Source organism: Eumetopias jubatus, unplaced genomic scaffold (genome assembly GCF_037043125.1).
Source record: "Eumetopias jubatus isolate StellerSeaLion01/CBP00866 unplaced genomic scaffold, mEumJub1_p1.0 scaffold_5, whole genome shotgun sequence".
NCBI classification, from domain to species: domain Eukaryota; kingdom Metazoa; phylum Chordata; class Mammalia; order Carnivora; family Otariidae; genus Eumetopias; species Eumetopias jubatus.
This window is the reverse complement of record NW_028274811.1, coordinates 147,057,809-147,080,551: the sequence shown is the minus strand read 5'-3', so window position 1 is coordinate 147,080,551 and position 22,743 is coordinate 147,057,809. Positions and strand designations below refer to the sequence as shown.

Here is a 22,743-nt window from a genome sequence, read left to right as displayed (position 1 = left end):
CTTTCATGAAGTGTCTGCCTTGATAGCAGAGGCTCCCTTTGCCCGGTCTGACTAAAATGTTGGCTAATGTGCCGCCAGAAGCATCGCATCTGCTTTCCATAAACCTCCACGTGCGTCCATGTCAGCACGCCTCAGGGACAGGGAGCTGGGACTCCATCATTTACACCAACTGGCTGTGTCAGTTGTCTAGGTGTGGTCAAATCTGATTTCAGACCTGCTTTCATTCTCAGGAACCACCTAATGGCGAGGTCAGGGTGGAGGGTCGACAGCACTCACGTGATTCTAGACACTGGGGTCACTGATGCTGGCAAAGGAAAAGGCAATTGTGAAGAGCCAGGTCTAATCCCTGTGGTCAGTTCACAACAAATGTATGCGTTCTACCAGTAGGGACTATTAGCCTGGATGTTCCAGAAGATGATTTTGATTGACATGGACATTTCCCTCAAACCAGTCCAGTAACACCATGCCCATTAAAAATATGTTTCCTAATCTAGCAATGAACATATTGCACAGGTTTAGATTTATAATTTAGAATCTCCTTCCATAGATCACATTATTTTATGTGGTAAGTGTCCCTGTCTTTTGCCACCTCTCTCTTGAAAAGGGAATGTGCGCTAAGAAGGATTTCCCACCCCTCCCCAGTCTGCCCGCCCACACGGGGGTGCCCCGGTGCGGGGGAGGGGGTGCACCCGGTGTTGGGGGCTGGGGACGCACCTGGAACAGTTGGCGATCTCCATGCGGGGGCCCTCGCACTGCCAGCCGCCACACTGGGGGGCCGGGCTGTCGCAGGAGCGGGTGCGACACAGGCAGGAGCCCACGGCGCTGCCATCCGTGTGCGTGCAGGGCGTCCACGGAGACCATGCGCCGAAGTGCCCGTCCACGGTGAGATTCCTCGTCTAGGAGGAGGATACAAGTTGAGGAGTCAGCAAGGGTTAAGGCTGTAAACAGGAAAACTGAAAGGTCTCTCATGGCACCATCAGACCACATTTAGAATATTTTGATGTTACCATTAAAGAGGAGACAGTGCTGGAGGAGGGGGAGGGGTGTGAAGAATGCCAATGGCTTAGCAATCAGGTCACCACAGAATTGTCCACTAACGTGAGAAACCCAAAGAACAAGCAGAACCGGAGTGAAAAATCACAGATGTGCCACTCTGCTGCATTTTTACGTCCCTTAAAAAAAAAGGAAGTTCAAACAGTTCCATTTCAGACCTGGCCTAGCTCAAATGTCACCGCAAAAACTGACAACATTAAATTTATAGCCCTATTAAAGCAACCGGAACTGTACTAGTTGGGTAGGCACATCCCGGGCGGAGCCAACTATAACCACCCGGCAAGCGCCGGCAAGTCTGCAAGGGCTGGGCACGAAAGTGATCCACTGATCCCGGGCACTGGTGCAAGGCCCAGAGGACCGAGTTCTGGGCCCGGCAAGGCGGCGGCAGAGGGGCTGGCTGGCCAGCAAGCACGCGGGGCCAGGATCAGGATCTAGGAAGGCACTTTTAAAGCCCCATCAATCCTCACAAGAGAGGACTCCATGGACAAAGCGATTCATTCTTTAGAGGCTACAAACCGTACCCGCACGTCATCATTTCAGAAAAATGCCAACACCCTGTGAAAATACAGGTGAGCTTTACATTTGTCCCGTCATTTCTCCAAATACGGTAGGAAAGAATCCCCACGAAACACGTCCGCGGGCTCTGATGTGGCTGGTGGGTCATCTCCAGCCTCCACGACGAAGCTCTCCTTCCTCCCTTCTTGTCAATACTCTAACCGTTTACATCCACGAAGATGGAGGAAAATCCAAAACGCCCTGTCATGCCTGGCTCTCTCCATAAAAAGCGAAGAGGAGGGAATTGGAGCTGGATTGGAGGGGACTCACCGGACCCGACCCAGAGGGGGAGTGAACACACAAAGGCAGACTTTTCCCAAGAAGAAAATAACCCCAATTTCAAGGTTGCTGTCAGCCCCGTCCAGCCAGGATAAAAATGCAGCTCCTATTGTGACCTTCAGTTTCCGCAGGGCCTTCAGTGTCTTCTTGGAGAGACGAGCCACGCATAACAGGGTCAAGCGAACTCCTCCCATGAAAGTGTCCTGCGAGCAGCCAAGACCTTGTCCCTTGGGGGGTTCCCACACCCATCCCCCACCCGCTCTCGTCGCTGGCCCAAAGGGCTCTTGTGCAGGGAAGGCTCAGCCGTTGCCTTCACTGTGACTGAACACGGAACTCAAGCCAACAAAGCCCCACATGCCTTTAAATCCAAACCTGTAAGTATCTTAGGCCTTTTGGGGACGGAGAACAGGTAATGGGAGCGGAGCGAGGGGCAGCGCCTGGGGAAGGGCGGCCTGACAGGGCTGTCACAGGGACAGGAAGCCCCCCTCCTCGAGCTGCAGCCAAGCTGGAGGAGGGCAGGGAAGAAAGACCCCAGTGTCTCTGCTCCCCGCCCATGCCTCCTGCGGTCTGAACCCAAGACAACAGAGAATCCTGGCTGGGGGGCAAGCTGGAAGTGGGGCACGTGAGGCCCGTGGGGCAGAGAGTGGATGGGGAGGGGATGGAGACCGCCCAGCTCCGAGCACTAGCAGGAGAGGCTCTGTGAGACCTCTGGTCCCCCTGCCTCTCTTCTGTGTGAAGATGTGAGGGGTAAGGTAGGGAGGGGGCGCTACTGCGATTTTTGAAGGTTTACGAAATCCCCACAATATTAACCAGAAACTTTAAAAAGGGCAGACTGGCGAGAGGTTAGAGGATTGGGGCAAAGAAGATTCTCTCAAACCCCCGTGGCATCTGTTCTTTCCTCTAGCATAGGAAGGAAATGCGCATGGAGGCTGTTAGGATCTCTTTAGCTACAGGAGGTTTTGAGGAAATCTGAAACCCCTGACAGCACAGACCGTGCAGAAACTGAAGATTTGTGAGGCCAGGAGAAATACACTTTGATGATGACAAATGAATGAGGACGGAAACAGAAATCATCCAGATTGCTGAAAGAGGACAGTTTACGAGAGAAACACATTTAGACCGCACGGTCATGAGTCAAACTCACAGCCCAGTAAACTTCGTGCAAGCGAAATTTATCAGTAGGGTGGTTAGAAAAGAACTCAATACAGGACAGAGACAAGTAGAAACACCAAAAGTGACAGAGAGAAGCAGGCAGGTAGACAGAGAGACAGACATGGGGGTGGGGGAGAGAAACTGGAGGAAGGGGGTCAAAAGGTACAAACTTCCAGTCTTAAGATAAGTAAGTCTTGGGGATATCACGGACCACACGAGGGCTAGAGTTCATTTACACTGCTGGATGGGATCTTTGAAAGTTGCTAAGAGAGGAGATCCTTCTTTTCACAAAGAAAAGAAAAACCTTTTGGGGGGGGTATCTACATGAGATGATGGCGGTTAGCTGAACTTACTGTGGTGATCATTTCACAGTTTAGGCAAGTGATGTCACTATGCTGTATGCCTTCAGCTCATGTGGTGCTGACATGATATCTCAGTAAAATGCACAGGGAAAGAAAGAACCCACTGCACTAGACATCCTCCCCCTGCAACCTTTGGGCACTGGTGTAAGATAGTAGTCTCTAGGCAAAGAGATGCTATGCATGTTCTCTGTCCAAATGTCTGGATGAGCAAAAGATGAGCTAGTAAGACAGAGAAAAAGAGGATGAACCTGAAATAAGTGACGATAAATGAAAGACTGTTGTGGAATGAGGTAGAAAAACGTAGAACAGGGGTGCCTGGGTGGCTCAGTTGGTTAAGCCAACTGATCACGACCTTCAGCTCAGGTCATGATCCCAGAATCCCGGGATCAAGCTCTGCATTGGGCTCCCTGCTCAGTGAGGAGTCTGCTTCTCCCTCTGACCCTCCCGCTCTCTCTCACTCTCTCTCTCTCTCAAATAAATAAATAAAATCTTAAAGAAAAGCATAGAACAGTTATTGCAATAAAAACACTGGAAAGAAAAGGAACCGTGCTGGGCACTTGTCAGTAAAAGTATTTCATGATTGCAATTTGCAGGGTAAGAGCGGGGGCTTTCTGTTTTGGCCAGGGGAGGGGTAACTGCAGACTTTGAGGAGCAGTATTTTCCACCCAGGACCACTGCAGTCAGTTCCATTAACTTTCAGAGCAAGAAGAACTTGCAACATGCAGAAAAGCACGTGGGCAAACTCTCATTAAACTACACCCTCCTTTTGACGCTGAATATGTGAGTTTGAGAATCTGCCTAGGGAACAGATCTGTGAGTAATGGGGTAGGTTTCTATTACTCCCCTTTCCCACATGAGTAAGTATTTTTATATGTTGTTAGTTTTCCTTAGAAATCAGAAATAAAGCTATCTAGAATATATTCTCTCCAGTTGTGCTATCTCCAGGTCTCTGCCAAGTGGCTTTCTATTTGAGGTATGTGCTTTGTTTTATTAGGTATCATATATTAAGCCATAGTAAGACATATATCACATATAGGTAAGTTTAGTGTATGCCAGGCACTGTGATGAGTGATTTCGATGTCTTAACTCTGCAATGTTCACAATGTTCTTGGTACCTGCATCCCGTTTCACAGATAGGCAAACTGAGGTTCAGATGAAGCTCAGTTGACTCAGAGTCTCACTGGTTGTGAAAGACCCAAGAATCAGTCTAAACAAGCTAATTCAGAGCCTGTGATCTCAGCCCCTTCATTCCGTAATGTGATTCATAGATCCTTCCCTGATGAGTGTCTCCTGGAAACCAACACCGTACAATTTTATCCCCAATTGTTATAATAGCAAAGTTCCCTTTGCCTAGGAAATAATGGATTCCCAAGTGCTAGCTAAGGAAGATGCAATTCTTGTTAGCAAGCATTATGTATAATCCGACATTTGATTCACTCATGTTCAATTCATTAATTCCCAAGTAACCAAGGATGTAGATGCATTCGATAGGTACAGAGATCCCTGGAGTACATCCTGAAGTTCTTCTGTACTCCAACTATTATCCTCATAGTTAAATCAAAGGCTTCTTTCTTCTGCTGGGATGTTTTTTCAGAAGTCAAAAGATCTTCATTTATTTTCAAAGTTCATGTCCTTTTTGGTCAGTGATTGTAACACAACAGGATATTGGATGTGCTCCTTGGAAAGGACTCTCATGTTATAATATCAGTGAAATATCCCTAAATCTCTCTCCATGAGCGAACTGCACGAGGGAAACCTAGCACCTTTGAAGAGGAGTAAGCGGGAGCGCTATGGGCTATGACAGGATGGGCAAATAGGGGCAGTCTTTAAAATGGGAGCACTAACGCCCATCCCCAGGGTGATCATGACATTAAATGAGATAATCCATTGAAACGGCCTAACACAACACTCAGCACATGGTGTAGACACACAATTAACCTCAGCTCCCTCTTCCTTCTTCTAGAATAGATTTCAGTACAAAATTTGGAAATAATGTCTCACTTGCTATCTGAGCATAATATGCAAGGTGACCATGGGGTCACCTATCGGTGGGTGCACCCATCAGTCACTGCTCTGGGGAGAGGTTGGCAGCTGGAAATGTCACTATCTTGTAGATTGGGGATAATGTCAGAAGCACTGGATTTAAGTCCTGATTTCTTTCCCAATGTAGTTTTAGAATCTTCTATAAACCCTTTAGACTGTGCTCCATGGTGCCGCTATCTAAATGGAGGGCTCTGGGCTCAATCATTGCTACAGTATCTTTTCACTGCAAAGGTGCTACTTACACAGCGTCCTGGGAAAGAGCCAGTTATTGCAAGACATCGAGGTGTTTATGAAGTATACGTATTTTCCTAGTTATTGCATGATGTATTTTGGAACAGGGAGCCACTGTATGAGATAGTACACTGGTAATCATGTACCTGCAAAGGATATGGACGGTATTCGGGCTTCAGTAAAGCCCAGGGAGATTCTTAAGACAATGCTATCCTTGTAAAGCAACATTGCAAGTTGAATCTGTAAATTCAGATCTTGCTCGAGCACTTCATATCCCGTAAACCGAGAATGTGTTCAATTAAAATTACATAAGCCACCAGAATGTTAATCTATACATCACTCAACTCTTGCCCTGTCTCCTGGATGATAGAAATCCACAAACATTTTAAAGCAGGAATCTTTTAGTGGGAAATAGGTCATCTTGGGCACTAAGTCCCCGGGAGGGTTTCCAGGGGTCCTACACCAAGTGGAACTCTCCAGGCAGCAGAGGATCTGCCTGGGTTCCGACTGCAGCACTGACTTTGGGGGACTGGGTTGTGCTACATCACCTGTCTGAAGTTCATGAACACTTACTTGGTAGGTTCCCACAGAGTCTGCTTTACCCTCATTGTACCCCATGTTTGCCTAACTCCCACTGAGCTCCACATGGTAGCATCTACACTTTCATTACTAAACTTTCACTTTTACCTTGGAGATAAGATGCTATGGTCTCATTCAAAAATCCCTCAGCTTATAAAGCTTAATTTCCTTTGGATAAAGATATGTAGGTAAAGAAAATTATTTAACTGATTGTAAGATTTTTCACTATACATGTGTATGTACATGTATGTATACTTACATATAGTATACATCTCTGAAATCAGTTTGCATCTTGCAATCTATGGCAGCGTATTTTGTCCTTATAAAACAACAATGGCATATCAGAAATGATGAAATGCAGATTTGGCCAATAAAATCAAACCTTTCTTCTATTTTAGTCAAAATGAAAAAATAACTTGGAAGCAAAATTATATTTTAATAGCTTTTAAAAATACCTTTCTAAGACAGCTCTGCAATAATGCTAATAATTTTCATCGAGCTCATTTCTTTCTAAGAGACAGATTTTTGGAAAAAGATATACAATTAATATCATTGCTAAAAAACAAAACTGCAGGGGCGCTGGGTGGTTCAGCTGGTTAAGTGTCTGACTCTTGGTTTCGGCTCAGGTCATGATCTTATGGGATGTGAGATCCAGGGGCATCAGGCTCCAAGCTCAGCAGGGAGTCGGCTTGAAGATTCTCTTCCTCTGCCCCTCCCCCTACTCATGCTTGCTCTCTCTCTCTCTCTCTCTCTCTAATAAATAGATCTTAGATAACAACAACAAGAACCTACAGACTCAAAATGGAGTTTCTTATGCCAATAAGCCCCATGTCACCAAACTGAGACTTGACTTAATTGCGGTTTTGGTTCTTCTAGAAAAGGAATCTTAAACCAATCAGGAAATGCCTGATTAGTACTAGTTAGGTCATCCGCCTGATAGACCCCTGTCATCTGCTAAGGAGAGTAACTGCAATAACCAACCTGCTTTTTTGCCTACTAAAACTTCTTTGTTCCCACTTACTCCTGTCTATGAAAGTCTTTGATTTTGTGCAGCTCCTCAGAGCTCCTTTCCGTCTGCTAGATTAGATGCTGCCTGATTGGAATTGATTTTTGTTCAAATAAACTCTTAAAATTTTTAATATGCCTCAGTTTATCTTTTTACAAGTAGATAGCTTACAAGCAGATGTCTCAGATATTCAGAAAACCACAGGCCATAGACGGGCCTTACTGCTTAAGAAGAACTGTGATTATATTCTTCTGCCCTTTTTGACATTAAAAATGCAAGGTCAAACATATACGAGAAGATGGTGCTGATTTCTTTGAACGTACATGTAGCTCGTAATTTAGAGCTACATTTATGTTTTCCCTAGATGCAAAGATTTAAGGTGAACATGCTTTTAAAGTATTTTCAGAAATGAGAAAGAACTTGGCACAAACACTGACATTTTTCTAATCAATTTCAAGAAACATTGAAGAAAAACTTGCTTCTAAACTCAGAGAGCTGAAGCTCCATAACCCAGAGGACCAGCAGCGAACCCCATTGTAAAGCTCTGCTCAGAGCCCGGATGCGGTGATCTCATACCCTTGCGGTGAAAGGCTTCGATCTCGTGCCCACCTTTGGGAGACGATGCTGGTTTTACTAACCCTGGCCTTCCTCATGTCACCTTGCATGATGTTCCCCTTACAAATTGGAAGGGTAGGCTTCATGAACATGTGGTTTAGGTAATGAAAAGAGCAGGTTCCTTCATAGGAACCAGAGTGACTGCCCCGATGGCGCGGGCCATTCCGCTGGGAGAGGGCGGATCTCGAGTAACAGAATGTGCTGCTTCTTTCCCACCTCTCCCCTGCAGAGGTGAGCCAGCACCAAGTCACAGAAATCAGCACCTACGTGACAGCACAGTGACTCAATCAGTTTTCAAATACGTGGAGGTTCACAGCTATTGCTCATATGGTCTGGGGACAGAAAAAAGAGTTGGAGTCCACTGCATTAAGAGTTCTAAAGACAGAGGGAAAAAATAAGCTGGCTCCTACAAGTGGGGCCTCAAACAAAAAAACTGGCAAAGGAAACTGTTTTCCTAGATTCAGAGAACCGGCTCCAAGTGGAAGTGAGTGTCTTCGTTCTGTGGGTTCGCAGTGGGAATGGCCGTCGTGTTCTTTCTGCCAGGCCTTCCCGTGACCCTGAGCAGGATCCAGGAGACCGTCCCACATGCAGCCCAGTAGGAATGTCCTTTATTTTATTCTTTTAAAAGCTCTAGTTCTCTCAGTTCTAGAATTATAGCTCCCATGGGAAATTGATGGGTGTGGAAGTCACTATTTTATTAAAGCTAAAAAAGGCAAAAGAGTCCACACCAATCTCTGGAGAGAAAACCCATGAATGAAACAGAGAAATTACACCCCATTTGCAAATCAGCAGTGTTTTCTCTTAAGATGCGTCTCTTCAAAGCAGACACAAACCTTATGGCAACACTCTGTGTGGCTCCAGCGAAAGCTCAGCGCGGAACGAGTTGAAAGAGCACAGAACTGGGTTTGCAAGGAAGGTTCCAGATGCACGAACAGGACATGGGTTAGGATTTAGGACAGCTGGGTTCCCGCAGACAGTGCTTTCTGAGGCTGGAGAACATGTACACTTACAGGACAGGTGGAGGTGCTCTGCTCCCACTGCATCATGCTCAGGCTCTCCTCCAGGCTCGTGCATTTCTTCATCACCATGTCCCAGCCACAGTAAGGGTCCTGGGCCCCAATGCAGGCACTGCAAACACACACCCAAATGTCAACAGAGAGGCAGCCTTACCCATGCTACAACAGATGCGAGCTTAGGCGAGTCTGGCCCTGATGAATTGACATGGGAACTAGTTAGGAGAAACCAAGCTTTAGCCTGCACACTAGAGGACAGTGTATGCATGCATCCGTAAGTATCTAATGAAATCAATTAACTTTGGTTGAAATATCTCTGTTTTTCCTAAGATGACTAAAGGACTGTCGGTGTCAACATGAGCCTTTTGGTGTCATGAATAAAGCTAGCAGAATGCTCAAAAACACTAAATGTTATCACCACCACCATCATCATCACTATCATCGACACCACCACCATGTCCATCCCCTTAGCAACAGGTAGTATTTGCTGAAAACCTGTTGTTATCTTTCAGACAACTTTTATAAGACACATTACTTTCACTTTATCATCATCATCACCATCACCACCACCACCATCGTCACCATTACCACCATCATCAACATCACCACCATCGACATCACCACCATCTCTACCACCATCACCATCACCTCCACCATCACCACCCCTACCATTATCACCACCATCACCACGACCACCATCATCACCATCACCACCACCATCATCACCACCATCACCATCATCATCACCACCATCATCAACATCACCACCATCTCTACCACCATCACCATCACCATCACCACCACTACCATTATCACCACCATCACCACAACCACCACCATCTCTACCACCATCACCACCACTACCATTATCACCACCATCACCACGACCACCATCATCATCACCATCACCATCATCACCATCATTACCACCATCACCTCCACCACCACTATCATCATCATCGCCTTAATAACATGTTATTTGCTGAACACCTACTGTAATATACCAACTTATTATATCATTTAGACACATAATTCTAACGAGGGAGGTAATATTATTTTTACTTTATAAGAAAACTGAGGCACGCAAGAGTTAAGAAATTGGCCCAAGGACAAGCAGATACACCCCAAACCCTTCAACATGGTTAGTTTGAATTTAGTAAAATAGGAAAGTCTTCCTTTTGGGTACCGTAGCTTAAAAATGAATTAATAATTTCAATTTAATAGTAACTTAATGTAGCTCCAACTGCAATATTCAATACATGATTTCAGAAGTACTGCAGATGGCGGATACTTTATTTTGGCTTTGTCTCCATGAAAGAGTTCATACCCCACAGGGGCATCATGAGATGAAGATTTGGCCCCTATGTTATCAATACAAGAGAAGGGGATCGAGGGTGGAGGGAAATAGGTGGAGTGACAGCGATTGAGCCACAATTCTACAAAAGATGACCCCACAGGCAAGCAGGGCATTGACACCTGAGAATTCTCTCTCCGAAGGGGCCAAGAGGTCAGACATGTAGGAAACGAGAGAGAAGAAAGGCAGGCTAGTGCGGCATGAAAGTGCTAACGTCTTCTTAGAGGTAAGGGGCCCATTCAGGCTGGGAGAAACTGGGAGAGGGTTACCAGTTAACCAAGAGTAGGTCTAGAAATCATAGCCTGACTATCAAACATGGGCCAAGGAGGTAGTATAAGTAATATTAAATTGTTAATATTAATGATACAAAATAATCCTAATTAACATATCAAATATGATTACCACATATCAAGCCCTGTTCTAAGAACCTGGCCTCTGTCAGCTCATTCCAACCTCACAGAACCTTACAAATATAATCCCTCGATTAGCTCCTGCATTTATTTTAAATGAAATAAATTAGTCACTTTAAAATGCAGAAACCCAAGCAGAGAAAGATGAACTTGAAGGCCCACAGTAGAGGAAGATAGCTCTAAGGACAATAAATCAAGTAATAATGGTATAAAATTATTATCTATTGTTACTATGGAATTATTATTAATTCACCACCCAAAGAAGTTCAAAAAGAGATGGTTAAAACTGGCTCTTCTCTCAGCAGGACTAGGTTGGGTGGAGAGGGGCATAGAATAGTTAGTTGCCTGTCACCATAGCCTCATTAGAACTTGTTGGTAAGTGACCATGCACATGTTAAAGGTAAACTGAGGCACATTAAAATTTCAAATAATCTGGTAGCACCAAATCTGAAGTGCTTAGGAGGCTCCCCTAACAGGAGCTAAGGGAGAGAAGTTTACAGAGAAGACTTGGAAGCAAACCAAGAAATTATTTGATTGGCTACAGCTTAACTGGTGGCCTTATTTGGGAAAGCCTGGTTGACTGGGATTGGTCCCTCCAAAGTTTCACTTTCCCAGATTCAAGCACAGTGACTCTGGCTTTGGTTTTGGTCGGCTCAGGTCAGCTACCAAGGCTTTAGGGCCACCCCAGTCTAAGGGGCTCTTGTTGAATTACCTTACTAGGCATATAATAACTGCATGTGAAAAACCAAACAACACAGTTACAACAGACAAAGTACATGTTTTCCTTCCCCAGAAGTAGGTACTACTCACAATTTCATTTGTTTGGGGGATATTTTCTTTGCACAAAACAGTATTCACGCACAGATGTGTCTGTATATACATATATATTTTTGTTGTTTTTCATAAGTACAGTCAGATATAACACATGCAAAGGGACTGTACACACAGCCTCCTGTTTTGTTTTTTACACATAAAAATATACTGTGACTTTTTTCTTATCAGTATAAATAGCTCTACCTGATTCCTTATATGGCTGTATAGTATTCTGTTACCTAGAAAAACCAACATTTATTTAAATCCTTTAGAAGCAAGGCTGTAATGCACACCTTTGTACGTATTTTCTACATGACAAACTTCTTTTTTTTTATTATGTTCAGTTAGCCACCGTATAGTACATGGTTTTTGACGTAGTGTTCAATGATTCATTAGTTAAGCTGACATGGTGTTGACGAGGTAGAAGTTACAGGTATTAATGATTTTGTACCAATCAACAGTTCGGAGGGTAACTCTTTCTCCCCTCCCCTATTTCATGCTGGATGCTACTTTTTTTTTTTTTTTAACTTCGCCCTTTCTGATAGATAAAAACACTCTTCTAGTTCTCTGTTCTATTTGTTCAGTTGTGAGATGAAAATTTAGTGTCGTGTGTGCGCGCATGCGCACGCATTGATGGATTATCCGTATTTCCGTTCCTGTAAATTTCCTGTTTGTAACCAATTTCTGCTTTTTGCTTCTTTTTGATTCACTGGCTTCACTGTTTTTATGTAGTCACTGCAAGTGAAAATTTCTGTATTAGAAAATTAACCCTCTGTCAATAATGTTTCCAATACTTTTCCTACTTGTCATTAAATACTTTTCCTGAGATCCCAATGTTTTAAATTATTACGCAGTACAGTTTATTGATCTTTTCCTTCACAGCATCTGAATTTTGTGCCATATTTTGAAAGAGCTTCCACACTTAAAAATCATGAAAACATTTATGCAGGATTCCTTCTGATCCTTTTATAGTATCATTTCATTTGCCTCCCTGTCTGTGATCCATGTGAAATGTATTTCTAGCAACTCTCCTTTCCTCCCTCCATTTGTTGAATTAAAACAAACAAGCAAACAAACAAACAAACAAACACGTATATATATTTTTTAACCTAAACTTCTCAATCCTCATACCAACATAAGCAGATCTGGAACAACAACAAGGAAGCTGTGCACGGTTTCTTTTACCTTTTTCTACCAATTTCCGACAACATCTTTTTTAAATACAAGTTTACGACACAAGAGTGTGAGCATCAGCTTTTGAAAATCTCTAGTTCTTGAGGTTTGGGAATATAATTTTTTTCATAACTTGCTTTTAAATAAAAATTCACTTCAATGATCAGTTCCATAGAGTAGAATTTGACCTGTACTTATAGTACATAAAGCATATTCCACATTTCTCCATTGTAAGAATTCATCATTTTTAAGACACACAATTGATTTAATAACTTTTTTTTAGGGCATAAGAAAGATGAAAATAAACCAGTGACCGTGTAAGGCAGGAAAAGTGTGCGTTTTTGTATCTACAAAATAAGATTTTCACATATCGTCACTAAGCTCAGGGTCAACAAATCGTCCCTGTGCAGATGTTGTTTTGTAGGAAGTTTCTGGAAATCTGAGGACCCCTCAGCTGGGAGACAGATCTGGGCACAGTGAGAACTAAGAACCCTTCTGCTTACTGAACCAACTGGCCATATTGATTCCACAGCGTATATCACACATAGGAGTCCTCACTGAGCATGATCCCATTTTCACATGGGTGAGCAAACAGGACAAAGCAACACTTACAAAATGATTCAAAAGGCCTAAATTCCTTTTGATGTTTCTTATTAAAGCAACATGACCATTAGACAAAATTAAAATTCCAAAAACAGGAAAATTCCACCAGCCCCCTCACTTTGCCCCTGGCTTCTCTTTGCAAATCTGCCTGCAGGACTGAAACAATGCCACGGGGTTACACAGGATATTTTAAGCTGTTTTCAATGAAAAGCTGCTTGTAAAAACATCTCTTTCTTCCCATAATGTTGAGGGCTTTGCACATTCTTAACATTCTACTCATCCCTTAAACTATTAAAACTTCTCTACAGGCACAAATGCCCATTCATTAAAAATTCCATTTATAGATAAATATGTTTTCCTCAGTCAAAATATTTCAGGCCATGGCAAAATTCTGATGAGCCCTATCTTTACTCTAAGAAAAACCATTGCTCTGGGAAGGTGGGTCTTTTAAAGAGACCACGTGGAAAATCACAGATGTCTTATTAATGTGGCCATCGTGAAAGAGGCTTTTCTTCATTGCACTTTGAAAATGTTTTTCCTTGTATGATGAATCTTTTTAATAAAAAATTTTCCTCATTTTGTTAATAACCTTAGATTATTCTCATTTGATCTATTGCCTTGGTATTTGAAAGTATCTGAATTCAGAAAATATGTTGGTCAGAATATGAAAGTTTAATTTAAAAACACATTTATTGAGAGTATGCTTTACAGCTAAATGTCTATTTAGAGACAGGCCTTAATTCTAGAAGAAGGATAAACTACGTTCCCTTTTCCAGGTCAGTGATATTAATGTTTAATTAAATGCTTCCTTTAAATTTTAAGGTTTACAGTTATGCTATTTCCTAATTTGAGTAACAGGGAAAAGAGGTATATTCATTAAAAACTTTTCCCTGTATTTCTAGACAGCTGGAGCTAATTGCTGAATACTACCCCCTTGCATGTTAGATTATCTAAGTGTCAATGACTTTATCTGACTTGTTTCTGTTACACTAATTGTCATTAAATCAGCCGATTTTCGATCTTAAGAATTTTTGCCATATTAAGAAAATGCATTCATTAAACATGGGATTTTAAGTTTTTCAGTGATTCATTCATTCGGGGCATCCTTAGGAGCACCTGCCATGAACTAAATTGAAAACAGTGGGGGTGCCATGAACAGCAAATCAGACACAGGCACTGTACCCCCAGAATCTACCCTTTAGCAAAGGAAATAAACGCTGATCAATAGCAACAACCATTTCCAAAGGAATAACCCAAAGAGGGAAACCCTATTTGGATGGATGGGTCTGGGGTCAGGAAATACCCAGCAAGAGGCCTTTAAACCGGGATCAGTGAGGTAAAGAGAAGTGATCCATTTGACATGGCTTAGGAAAAACAGAGCATTTGGCAGCAAGATGGACATGGGGAAGGCACTTCGGTAGGAGGGAACTTGGGGAGTTTAAAGGATGAGATAAATGGCGGCCAGACTCTGGTGGAAGCTTGAAGAGGAACGGGCAGAGCCCTGGAGCCCAGTTCAAGATTTAGGGTTTCCTAATAAGTGCTGTGAACTTTAAAATACTGTGCAAAAACTATGTGTCTATTTACTTAACATATTTCTACTATCATCATGATAGTAGTGGGACAGACGGATTTCTGTTCATGAACGATCTTTGCCTTAATTCCCAACATGATCTGAGATGTCTTATTCCTAATGACCAATGTCACTCTATACTTCAGAATCTGCTTTTATTTTAAGATTTGCGTTAAAAACACTGTCTTACAAGAAGTAAGACTGAAAAAATTCTAATGAGACAGTAGGTGCTTGAGGAATGCGTTGTAAGACATCCACACGTCCTTTAGTTGGTCAATCCACCTGAAACGTGTATTTTCTTCAGTTTCTGCTCCCACAAAACTGCCATGGGCTCTTTGTTTAAGGAGGCGATGTGACAGACCACAGTGCATTCTATTAAGTGGTGCAAATTATTTTAACCCGCACATTTGGATAGATTCACAATGATGTTTTGGACTACCTGGCAGGATGCCATGAAGATACCAAGACCAGGAATGAACTTTCAGTCTTGTGAGGGAGGAAGAATATGTGCATGAATGTTGCCTGCCAACATGAGGAGGGCTAACTATTAGGTGAGAAGCTCAGACAATGGTGTGACAGGAGTCAGAGGAGAGAGAGGTAGACCAGAAGGGTTCCAAGGAAGATGCCATATATAAGCTGGCTTCTGAATGAAGCTGGAGTTTACCTGAGTGAGAGGAGCATCCCTGGTCATGAAGGCCCCAGGAAGGCTGAGAGAGTCATGTGCCTGAGGCATGATCAGGATGATGAGCAGAGCAGCATGGCTGGCTGAGGTTTCCTTAAGATTCCTACAAAGCATACTGATGTGAATACAATGTTGGGGTTGTGCTTAGGCAAGAAAAATTTGGCGGTGGTGGACAGCACATATCAAGTTGTGAAATCTACTAGAAGATTAATTTATGATTCCCAAGAAAAACCGAGATCCAGCTATAATGTAATGGCATTTTTTTAAGATTTTATTTATTTATTTGACAGAGAAAGCGAGAGAGCACAAGCAAGCGGAGCAGCAGAAGGAGAGGGAGAAGCAGGCTTCCCGCTGAGCAAGGAGCCTGATGCGGGGCTCGATCCCAGGACCCTGGGATCATGACCTGAGCCGAAGGCAGACACTTAACCGTCTGAGCCACCCAGGCGCCCCTGTAATGGCATTTTTAAATTTAGGACACATGCCAAGTAAACAAAGATATAATTACTAGTAAAAATACATGTTTATACTCATTATGCATCACTTGCTAAAGGCATTTAATAGTAATTCATGTTACATGCAATGATTTGTAGATGAAGTGAGTGATCTAGAATTGCAATCAGTCGCTACCTTTAATACATTAAAAACTATTCACTATTGGCTTATCATTAAATGACACTGATCAAATACGAGGATTTTTATATTTAAATTTGCTTTTAATATTCAATTAGAATATTTGATATGCATTGCCAGTAATACTAAGCGAGTGTTTTTTCATTAAAATCTTGTTAGGTGGGTATATCACTCAAATTTTCCTGAAAAATCTGTTCTAAAACTGAACAAGACTGACACACATATTATGAAGCATTTTGGGAAAATTGATAGTAAAAAAGAAATAGTTAAAAGAGTAGAGAGTATTTGATGTAAGCGAAAGAAAAGCGCTCTCTGGAATCTAGCAGTTGTGATCAACTTGGGACATCAGCTTTGGTCTCCGACATGACACAGCCAATCCCACTTCCCACACTCGTCACACACAGAACACTGAGCTGTTTATCTGACCCTCCCGGTGGATCTCAGTCATCGTGAAATTTGTCTTTTAACAAACATACTGTCTTTCTGGAGAGGCCAAGTCTGCCCCCAGGATGAAGCCCTCCAAGGAAGGCAGTTTTGTTCTCAGGGATCAAAACTGGGACAAAGAAGACACAGGGAACATCAGTGACTCAACATGAGCCCCTCACAGCTCAGGGATGCTGAAGGGATTGCTGTGAGTGAGGACCAGAAAACGCTGCATCCAAGTGTCCAAGAAAAGAATCCCTGGTCACTTCATTCAGGAGAAAGCCTGCACTTCTGGCATTCTATGTTTTCTACTCTATAAAACAGAGGTAATGGGAGGTCCACAGTCTCCTCTCCTCCCTGGCCAATCAGAGAAAAATGAAGACACAATTACTCTTTGCCCAACTCATGTTTCTTCAAGGGAAACCCTTCTGTGGATGAGTAGACAAGGGTTTAATGGGCAGAATCAGAAAACACAGGAGAATATGAAGAGTTGTCAGTTATACTTGAAGAATGCACAAGGGGTCAAGTAATACATCTTAACTCCGACACAAAACTTTAGAGGACAGTAAGTCCAAAGAAAACATTTATATTACTCTGACTCCTTATAATTCACCCAACTTAACAGTTTAGCCATGAGTGAGTCATGAGGCTTAAATGCCAATGCCAGAGAATTCTCCTTTGAGAGCACAGCCAAGCCCAAGGGAAGAATTCTGGCTGTCAGCGGAGCAGTTATGGTAAGGGTGGCATCCACCTTGAATTTGGATTCGCTGGTGCCCCTCCCCAACCTGGTGACAGCACCAAGGAGGGTAAGCACTTGGCTCTCCCCACACCTGGTCCTGTTCAATCTCCCTTCATCAGCTGCCTGAATCTCAGCCTCTCTTGGATGGATAAATACATGACACAATGAGGGACTTGGGACAGGGAATTACTGAATATCCACTGAGAGATGCTCCCGCCAACTGAATGGAGGCTTTTTGACAGAACGCGGTCAGGGCAGAGTCTCACAAACGGCCAGAAAATGTATTTGCCAGACAGACCAAAACCAGGTACATAATATAATACAAGGAGCAGAGTCTGGTCCTGTACCTCTCAGATAAAGTGAAGTGGTTTAAAGGCAGAAAAGCAAATTCTTGACCGGTCCAGACTGATTGGTCCAGAGGCAACGTGAAGTGTATCTTGGCAAAGAAGGCAAAGCACATACACAAGAGCTATTTGACTTTTTCCTCTTTTCTCTCTTCTCCTTTCTCTTTCTCTCCTTCCTTCCTTCCTTCTTTCTTTTCTTATGTTTGATTTTTATATAATTCTATTTGGGACACAGAGAAATTTTGAAACTCAGCCTTCAACAGAGTGTGCAAGGAGGGAAGAAATCCCGTTCACCAGCAATGCCGACTCAGCAGGATGTACATGAGCTGGCTATACCACTGAAGCAGGAAGGGAAAGGAACCATCTTCTACCAAATTCTTTTTATGTGCTAGACCCAGTATGTACTCTGACTTTGTGCTTCCAGTAACATACTGAGTGGTTTGCTTATAATCACATACCAAGTAAAAGCTTATCTAGGATCCATCTGAATCCAAAGCTCATGATCTTTCCATATGCAAGCAGTTTTGCAGAATCATTAATTCATTGGATTATGCTGCAAATAAAAATCTTAAGGGAAGGCTGGTGGATAAAAGCCAAGGTGCTGCCGGCCAGGATAACTCAGGAGCAAGGATCTGGAGCTGAGAACACCACTGCAGCCCAAGCTTACCCATGGAGTTCTCCACGCAGCTTTAAACCAGGGAGTGCAAATGCAGGAAGCCTGTGGAATAGACACTAAATAGTGAAACTTCACATTGTGAGCTCTCTGGTTGTGTCTCTGCTATCTCAAACTCAACTGAGGTACAAAAGGTTGGTAATGACACTGATTATCTGACTTTATCCAAGGGACTAGAACACAGATTGCCACTTAGGAAACAGAAACATGCTCTCTGAGGAAACTGAACAGAAAGGGGAACCCCAAACTGTTGGCTGGCTAATGCATCACCAAGGAAAGCTGAGAGCCTCTACTAGTAGATTTGACCTATGGAATATTTTTAGTGCACTGGCTTGTTCTTAGAAATTGTGCTCTCCATGGCTACGGTAATATGATTACATTAAAGTATTTGACCAAGGGGGGCGCCTGGGTGACTTAGTTAAGTGTCCAACTCTTGGTTTTGGCTAAGGTCAGGATCTCAGGGTGTTGGGATTGAGCCCTGTGTCAGGCTCCACGCTCGGCAGGGAGTTTGCTTGAGGTTTCTCTCCCTCTGTCCCTCCTCCCGCTCACTCTCTTGCTCTCTCTCTTGCTCTCTCTCTTAAATAAATAAATCATTAAAAAAAAATATTTGATCAAGAAAGAGAAGAAAAAAAATGTACTCATAATCCCATGGTTGCAGAAGCAGCCCATGGCATCCCTACAAGATGGTGTTCACATACGTTCCTTGCTTTTACAGTGTACGTGAATCAAAATATATGTTTATATCATTGCCAAAGATGGATCTGCCGTGAAGCTAAGGAAGCTTAAACTTCTTTACTTCATGAGATTTGTGAAGGAGCTGAGATTGATCTTAGTCATTTTGTACTCAAAATTTTGATATTCTTTTCCTTAGCAAGACCCCATACCAAACTGTATAAGCTTCAGACCGCACAAAATCTGCATTTCTCCCTATTACAGAAAAAAACAGTAGTATGATTTATGTTTCTTAAATTACTAGTCGAGTTCATGTATGTTCATCTTCTAACCTATCACATTTCAACTGTTCACTTTCCAACCTACCCAGGACCTGGAGGTATTAACTTGTGATTTCACTAAAAAATGGTATTTCAGCCAAGCCCCTCTTACAGTGTGCTTTTCCTAGTAGTAATTAGATGTTGGTGAATGTAATTTGTCTTTTCCTCCTATTTTTTAAAATTATAATGATGGCATACACATACTGCTGTTCTGCTTTTTGCTTTTTTCAGTCACTATCATATCATGCACGTCTTCGTAGTCATCATTTATTGCCTTCAGAATAACCCACCGAGTGAATACTCTGTTATATGTTATAATATGTTATTTAACCTGGTGATTAATTCCCTTACTATTAGAAATTTAATATTGGGACACTGGTCGTGATTCAAATATAGCTTGAAAAATAATTGGACAGGGATGTCAGGCTGGAAGATTAGGTCCTAGTACAGTATAGGATCAGATTTTAATGATAAATTGATTTTCGGACAAAGTCTAAGGTAACTCTAAGGTCCTTTGGCTCAAACCCACAATAGATATTCAGGAGATTTTATTTATGCCAGAATTACTCATTAGACTCTGAGCCCCACGAAGACAGGGTCAGGGATGCCTCATCCGTCATCCTACACTCAGGGGCTCGCTTTGTGCTTGGCACATATTAAGATCAATAAATATATTATGAATGAATTAACTAAGGAAAAGTCACAGTCTTTAGAAGCTAATCCAAAGTCAATGCAAATCAAAACTCAAGACATTGAGATTTGGAAAATATCAAATTCATTTCGAAGGGAGAATATTTACTTTGTAAGCTGAGTATACATCAAAATTCCTTCCAAATGTTTATGTGATTCATAACTGAATGGCTAAAGTTGTCTTGCTGGAAGCTGGAAGACCTTACGGGGATCCTGTGATTTCTCTCTATACATTGCATTTCTCCCACCGGGCAGATGCTGTCTGTAGACGATACTTAATTAATAAAGGTGCCGACATATTAACTCCACGTTTTGAAACTTTGCTCTTTCAAGTGATAAATGTTCTGCAGTAACCTAACCTCCATACTAATTTTCTTAATGAGTGCTAATTTCTTTAACTAAATGGCATTATTACAAACTAAATGCACTAAGACTGGCTAGGCACCCATTCACAAATGGAGCCAGTCTCTTTCTTAACGGTTCCATCTTTCCCTCCAGTTTTATAAAGCAAAACTTAAAAGACACGTCTCTTCTGTTTTATACGTAGACTACGATTCTTCCAGATTCCAGCTTTTCTTCTCTCCCCAATTAGTTCTTATAATAAAGCAAAAATGAAACAGCAAACACCTAAAGCCCAGGGCCATTAGATCCTTTAGCTACACTTTTCTGTAAAGAAGAGTTTTACTGGTTTGTGAAAATTTAGGTTTACTTTATAGATCATGAAGTAAAATAGCAGAGAGAGGAAAGGTAGTGTCCATTTGTAAATCTGATAAATGTTTATTGACCCTGTCTTGGGCTGGGCACCATGCTGGAGGTTGCAAAGACCTGGAAAGACAACGCCCAGATTTTGGCTCGTGGTCTGATGGGCTGAATGAAATGTGGCCTGGCAAGCAGTGCTCAGAATTCTAGTTTCTGTTCTAGGCCTAACGATTCTCAGGACATTCTCTCTCCGATTCACACCAATCCCTCATCTATACAATGTTGACTCTGTAACTCGAGAAGTTTACCTTTCCTCATAACTGTGGCGGCTGTCAAAAAATAAAGAATATGCAAGTGTCTGAAAAGAAGAAAACGCCATGTTATTCAGAAAATAGTAAGGTAGAGAGTTAGTTCATATAATTTAATAACCAAAGTCACACCATAACACCTAATTTTATAAATCAGAGTTTATGATGGCTGGAGGTACCTTCATTTCTTCAAAAGGCATATATGATAAAATTCGAATTCAGGAGTCAGCAAGGGATAGCCCACGGGCCAAGTCCACACTGCCACCTCAAGTTTTACGGAAATACAATGTAGGGCAATGTTCTGCTCTGGCACCCTGGTGACCTAACCACAGCGGACCTAACTTTGGCAGAATGCTGAGTGATCTCCCTGATCACGGCACACGGGAGGATTCGGAGGAGCTGTTACAGGGCCGTTTCCCTCCCACCGCCCTATGTCCAGAGAGGCTGTCATGAGATCGTTCACATAGCCTCCCAGGTTCTGATGAGGTTGAAGGCCTTCTGCCCCCCACCCTCACCCCACTGTGGTATAGCTACAGGGCCATGAGGCTGGCTCAGTAACAAGGCGCCCTAGTTCTATGCTGCATGGTGATCTGGCCCCTTTGTTTTGGCGTCCTCTTGTGGGACAAGGGACATGGGTAGCTAACACCTTTCCTGCTCTTATATTTGTTGTCTATAAAAGTAATAGAGGTCTGCACCTAAAAGTGCATTGTTCCTTCGCCAGACGAATCTGTTACCCTTGCCAAGGCATAGCCACACCCATTCATTATGGGTCTGTGGCTGCTCCCATGTTATAAGGCTGGAATGAGTAGCTGCGACAGAGACCGTGTAGCCTGGGAGGCCTTAAACGTCTTCCATCTGGTTCTTTACAGAGGCAGTTGGCTGACCCACTAATCTAATTCCTGCACAATCCTCAAGCTGACTTTAAAGTCTGAATCAAAAGCCTTCCCATCACTACTTGCCTTTCCTGAGGCTGAGGGGCGTTAACCAGGTGGACCAATTGGAAGGCTACCCTATTTCCTGGGGAAGGGTGATAGGCCAGATCCTGTGATCACTCTTTCCTTCCGGGAGGAGTGAGATGGGGAATCTTTCAGCTGTTGCCAGAGTCTGTTTTCCTTCAAGGGGCAGGTTAGGACTTTACATTCATACTTACATCAGGCAGGAATTAAGGTAGTACAAGTCTTCGCTGCTCTAGCCTTCGCATCCCTGCAGAGACCTTTCCCCACTTTAAAGGTCTCATGCTGCTTTCGGGGAGTCCTGACCCTGTGCCAGGTGCAGATGATGTGGCCCACGGGATGGCATCCGCTTACCTACCTTCCACGGTCACACACAGTACCCACATCTGGGCCTGTCAAGACGCCCACGTACCTCAAAATTCAGTAAGTGGCAATTCACTTTACGGAACAAATACATATATATGGTAAATAAGTCCTGGAGTACAAAAGGAGATACAAGAAAAGGAAAAGTTTCTCTTGCATTTTACACCCCCAGAGGTAACCATCCATTCTCATGAGTTGGATTTACCATTCACATACTTTTCCCATGCTATTCATGAAAGAGTTATGCCAAAAAAATGCTAAAATTAAAACAAAATCTTTTCAGCCATTTTCTGAGGTCAAACGTGATTAAAATGTATTTTTTAAATATTGTTCTTCCCAAATCACTTTGCGAGGGAAACGGCTACGTCTAGTTAAAAACACAGTGCTGTCTGTCACAAGTTAAGATGTGTGCACAGTGTGAGACACACACACACAA

The 22,743-nt window shown here is 42.8% G+C and overlaps 1 protein-coding gene across 2 annotated transcripts in view; it reads right to left on the bottom strand.

Annotated features, from left to right (window-relative positions):
- SEMA5A (semaphorin 5A) overlaps nt 1-22,743 on the bottom strand; it is a 307,625-nt gene that overhangs the window by 76,974 nt on the left and 207,908 nt on the right. For both annotated transcript variants that reach the window (XM_088023722.1, XM_028122663.2), the window contains exons 11-12: nt 8,886-9,003; nt 715-896 (exon numbers count right to left, since the gene is read on the bottom strand). In XM_088023722.1, the coding sequence (XP_087879848.1) occupies nt 715-896; nt 8,886-9,003 (300 nt within the window). The remainder of the gene's footprint in view (nt 1-714; nt 897-8,885; nt 9,004-22,743) is intronic.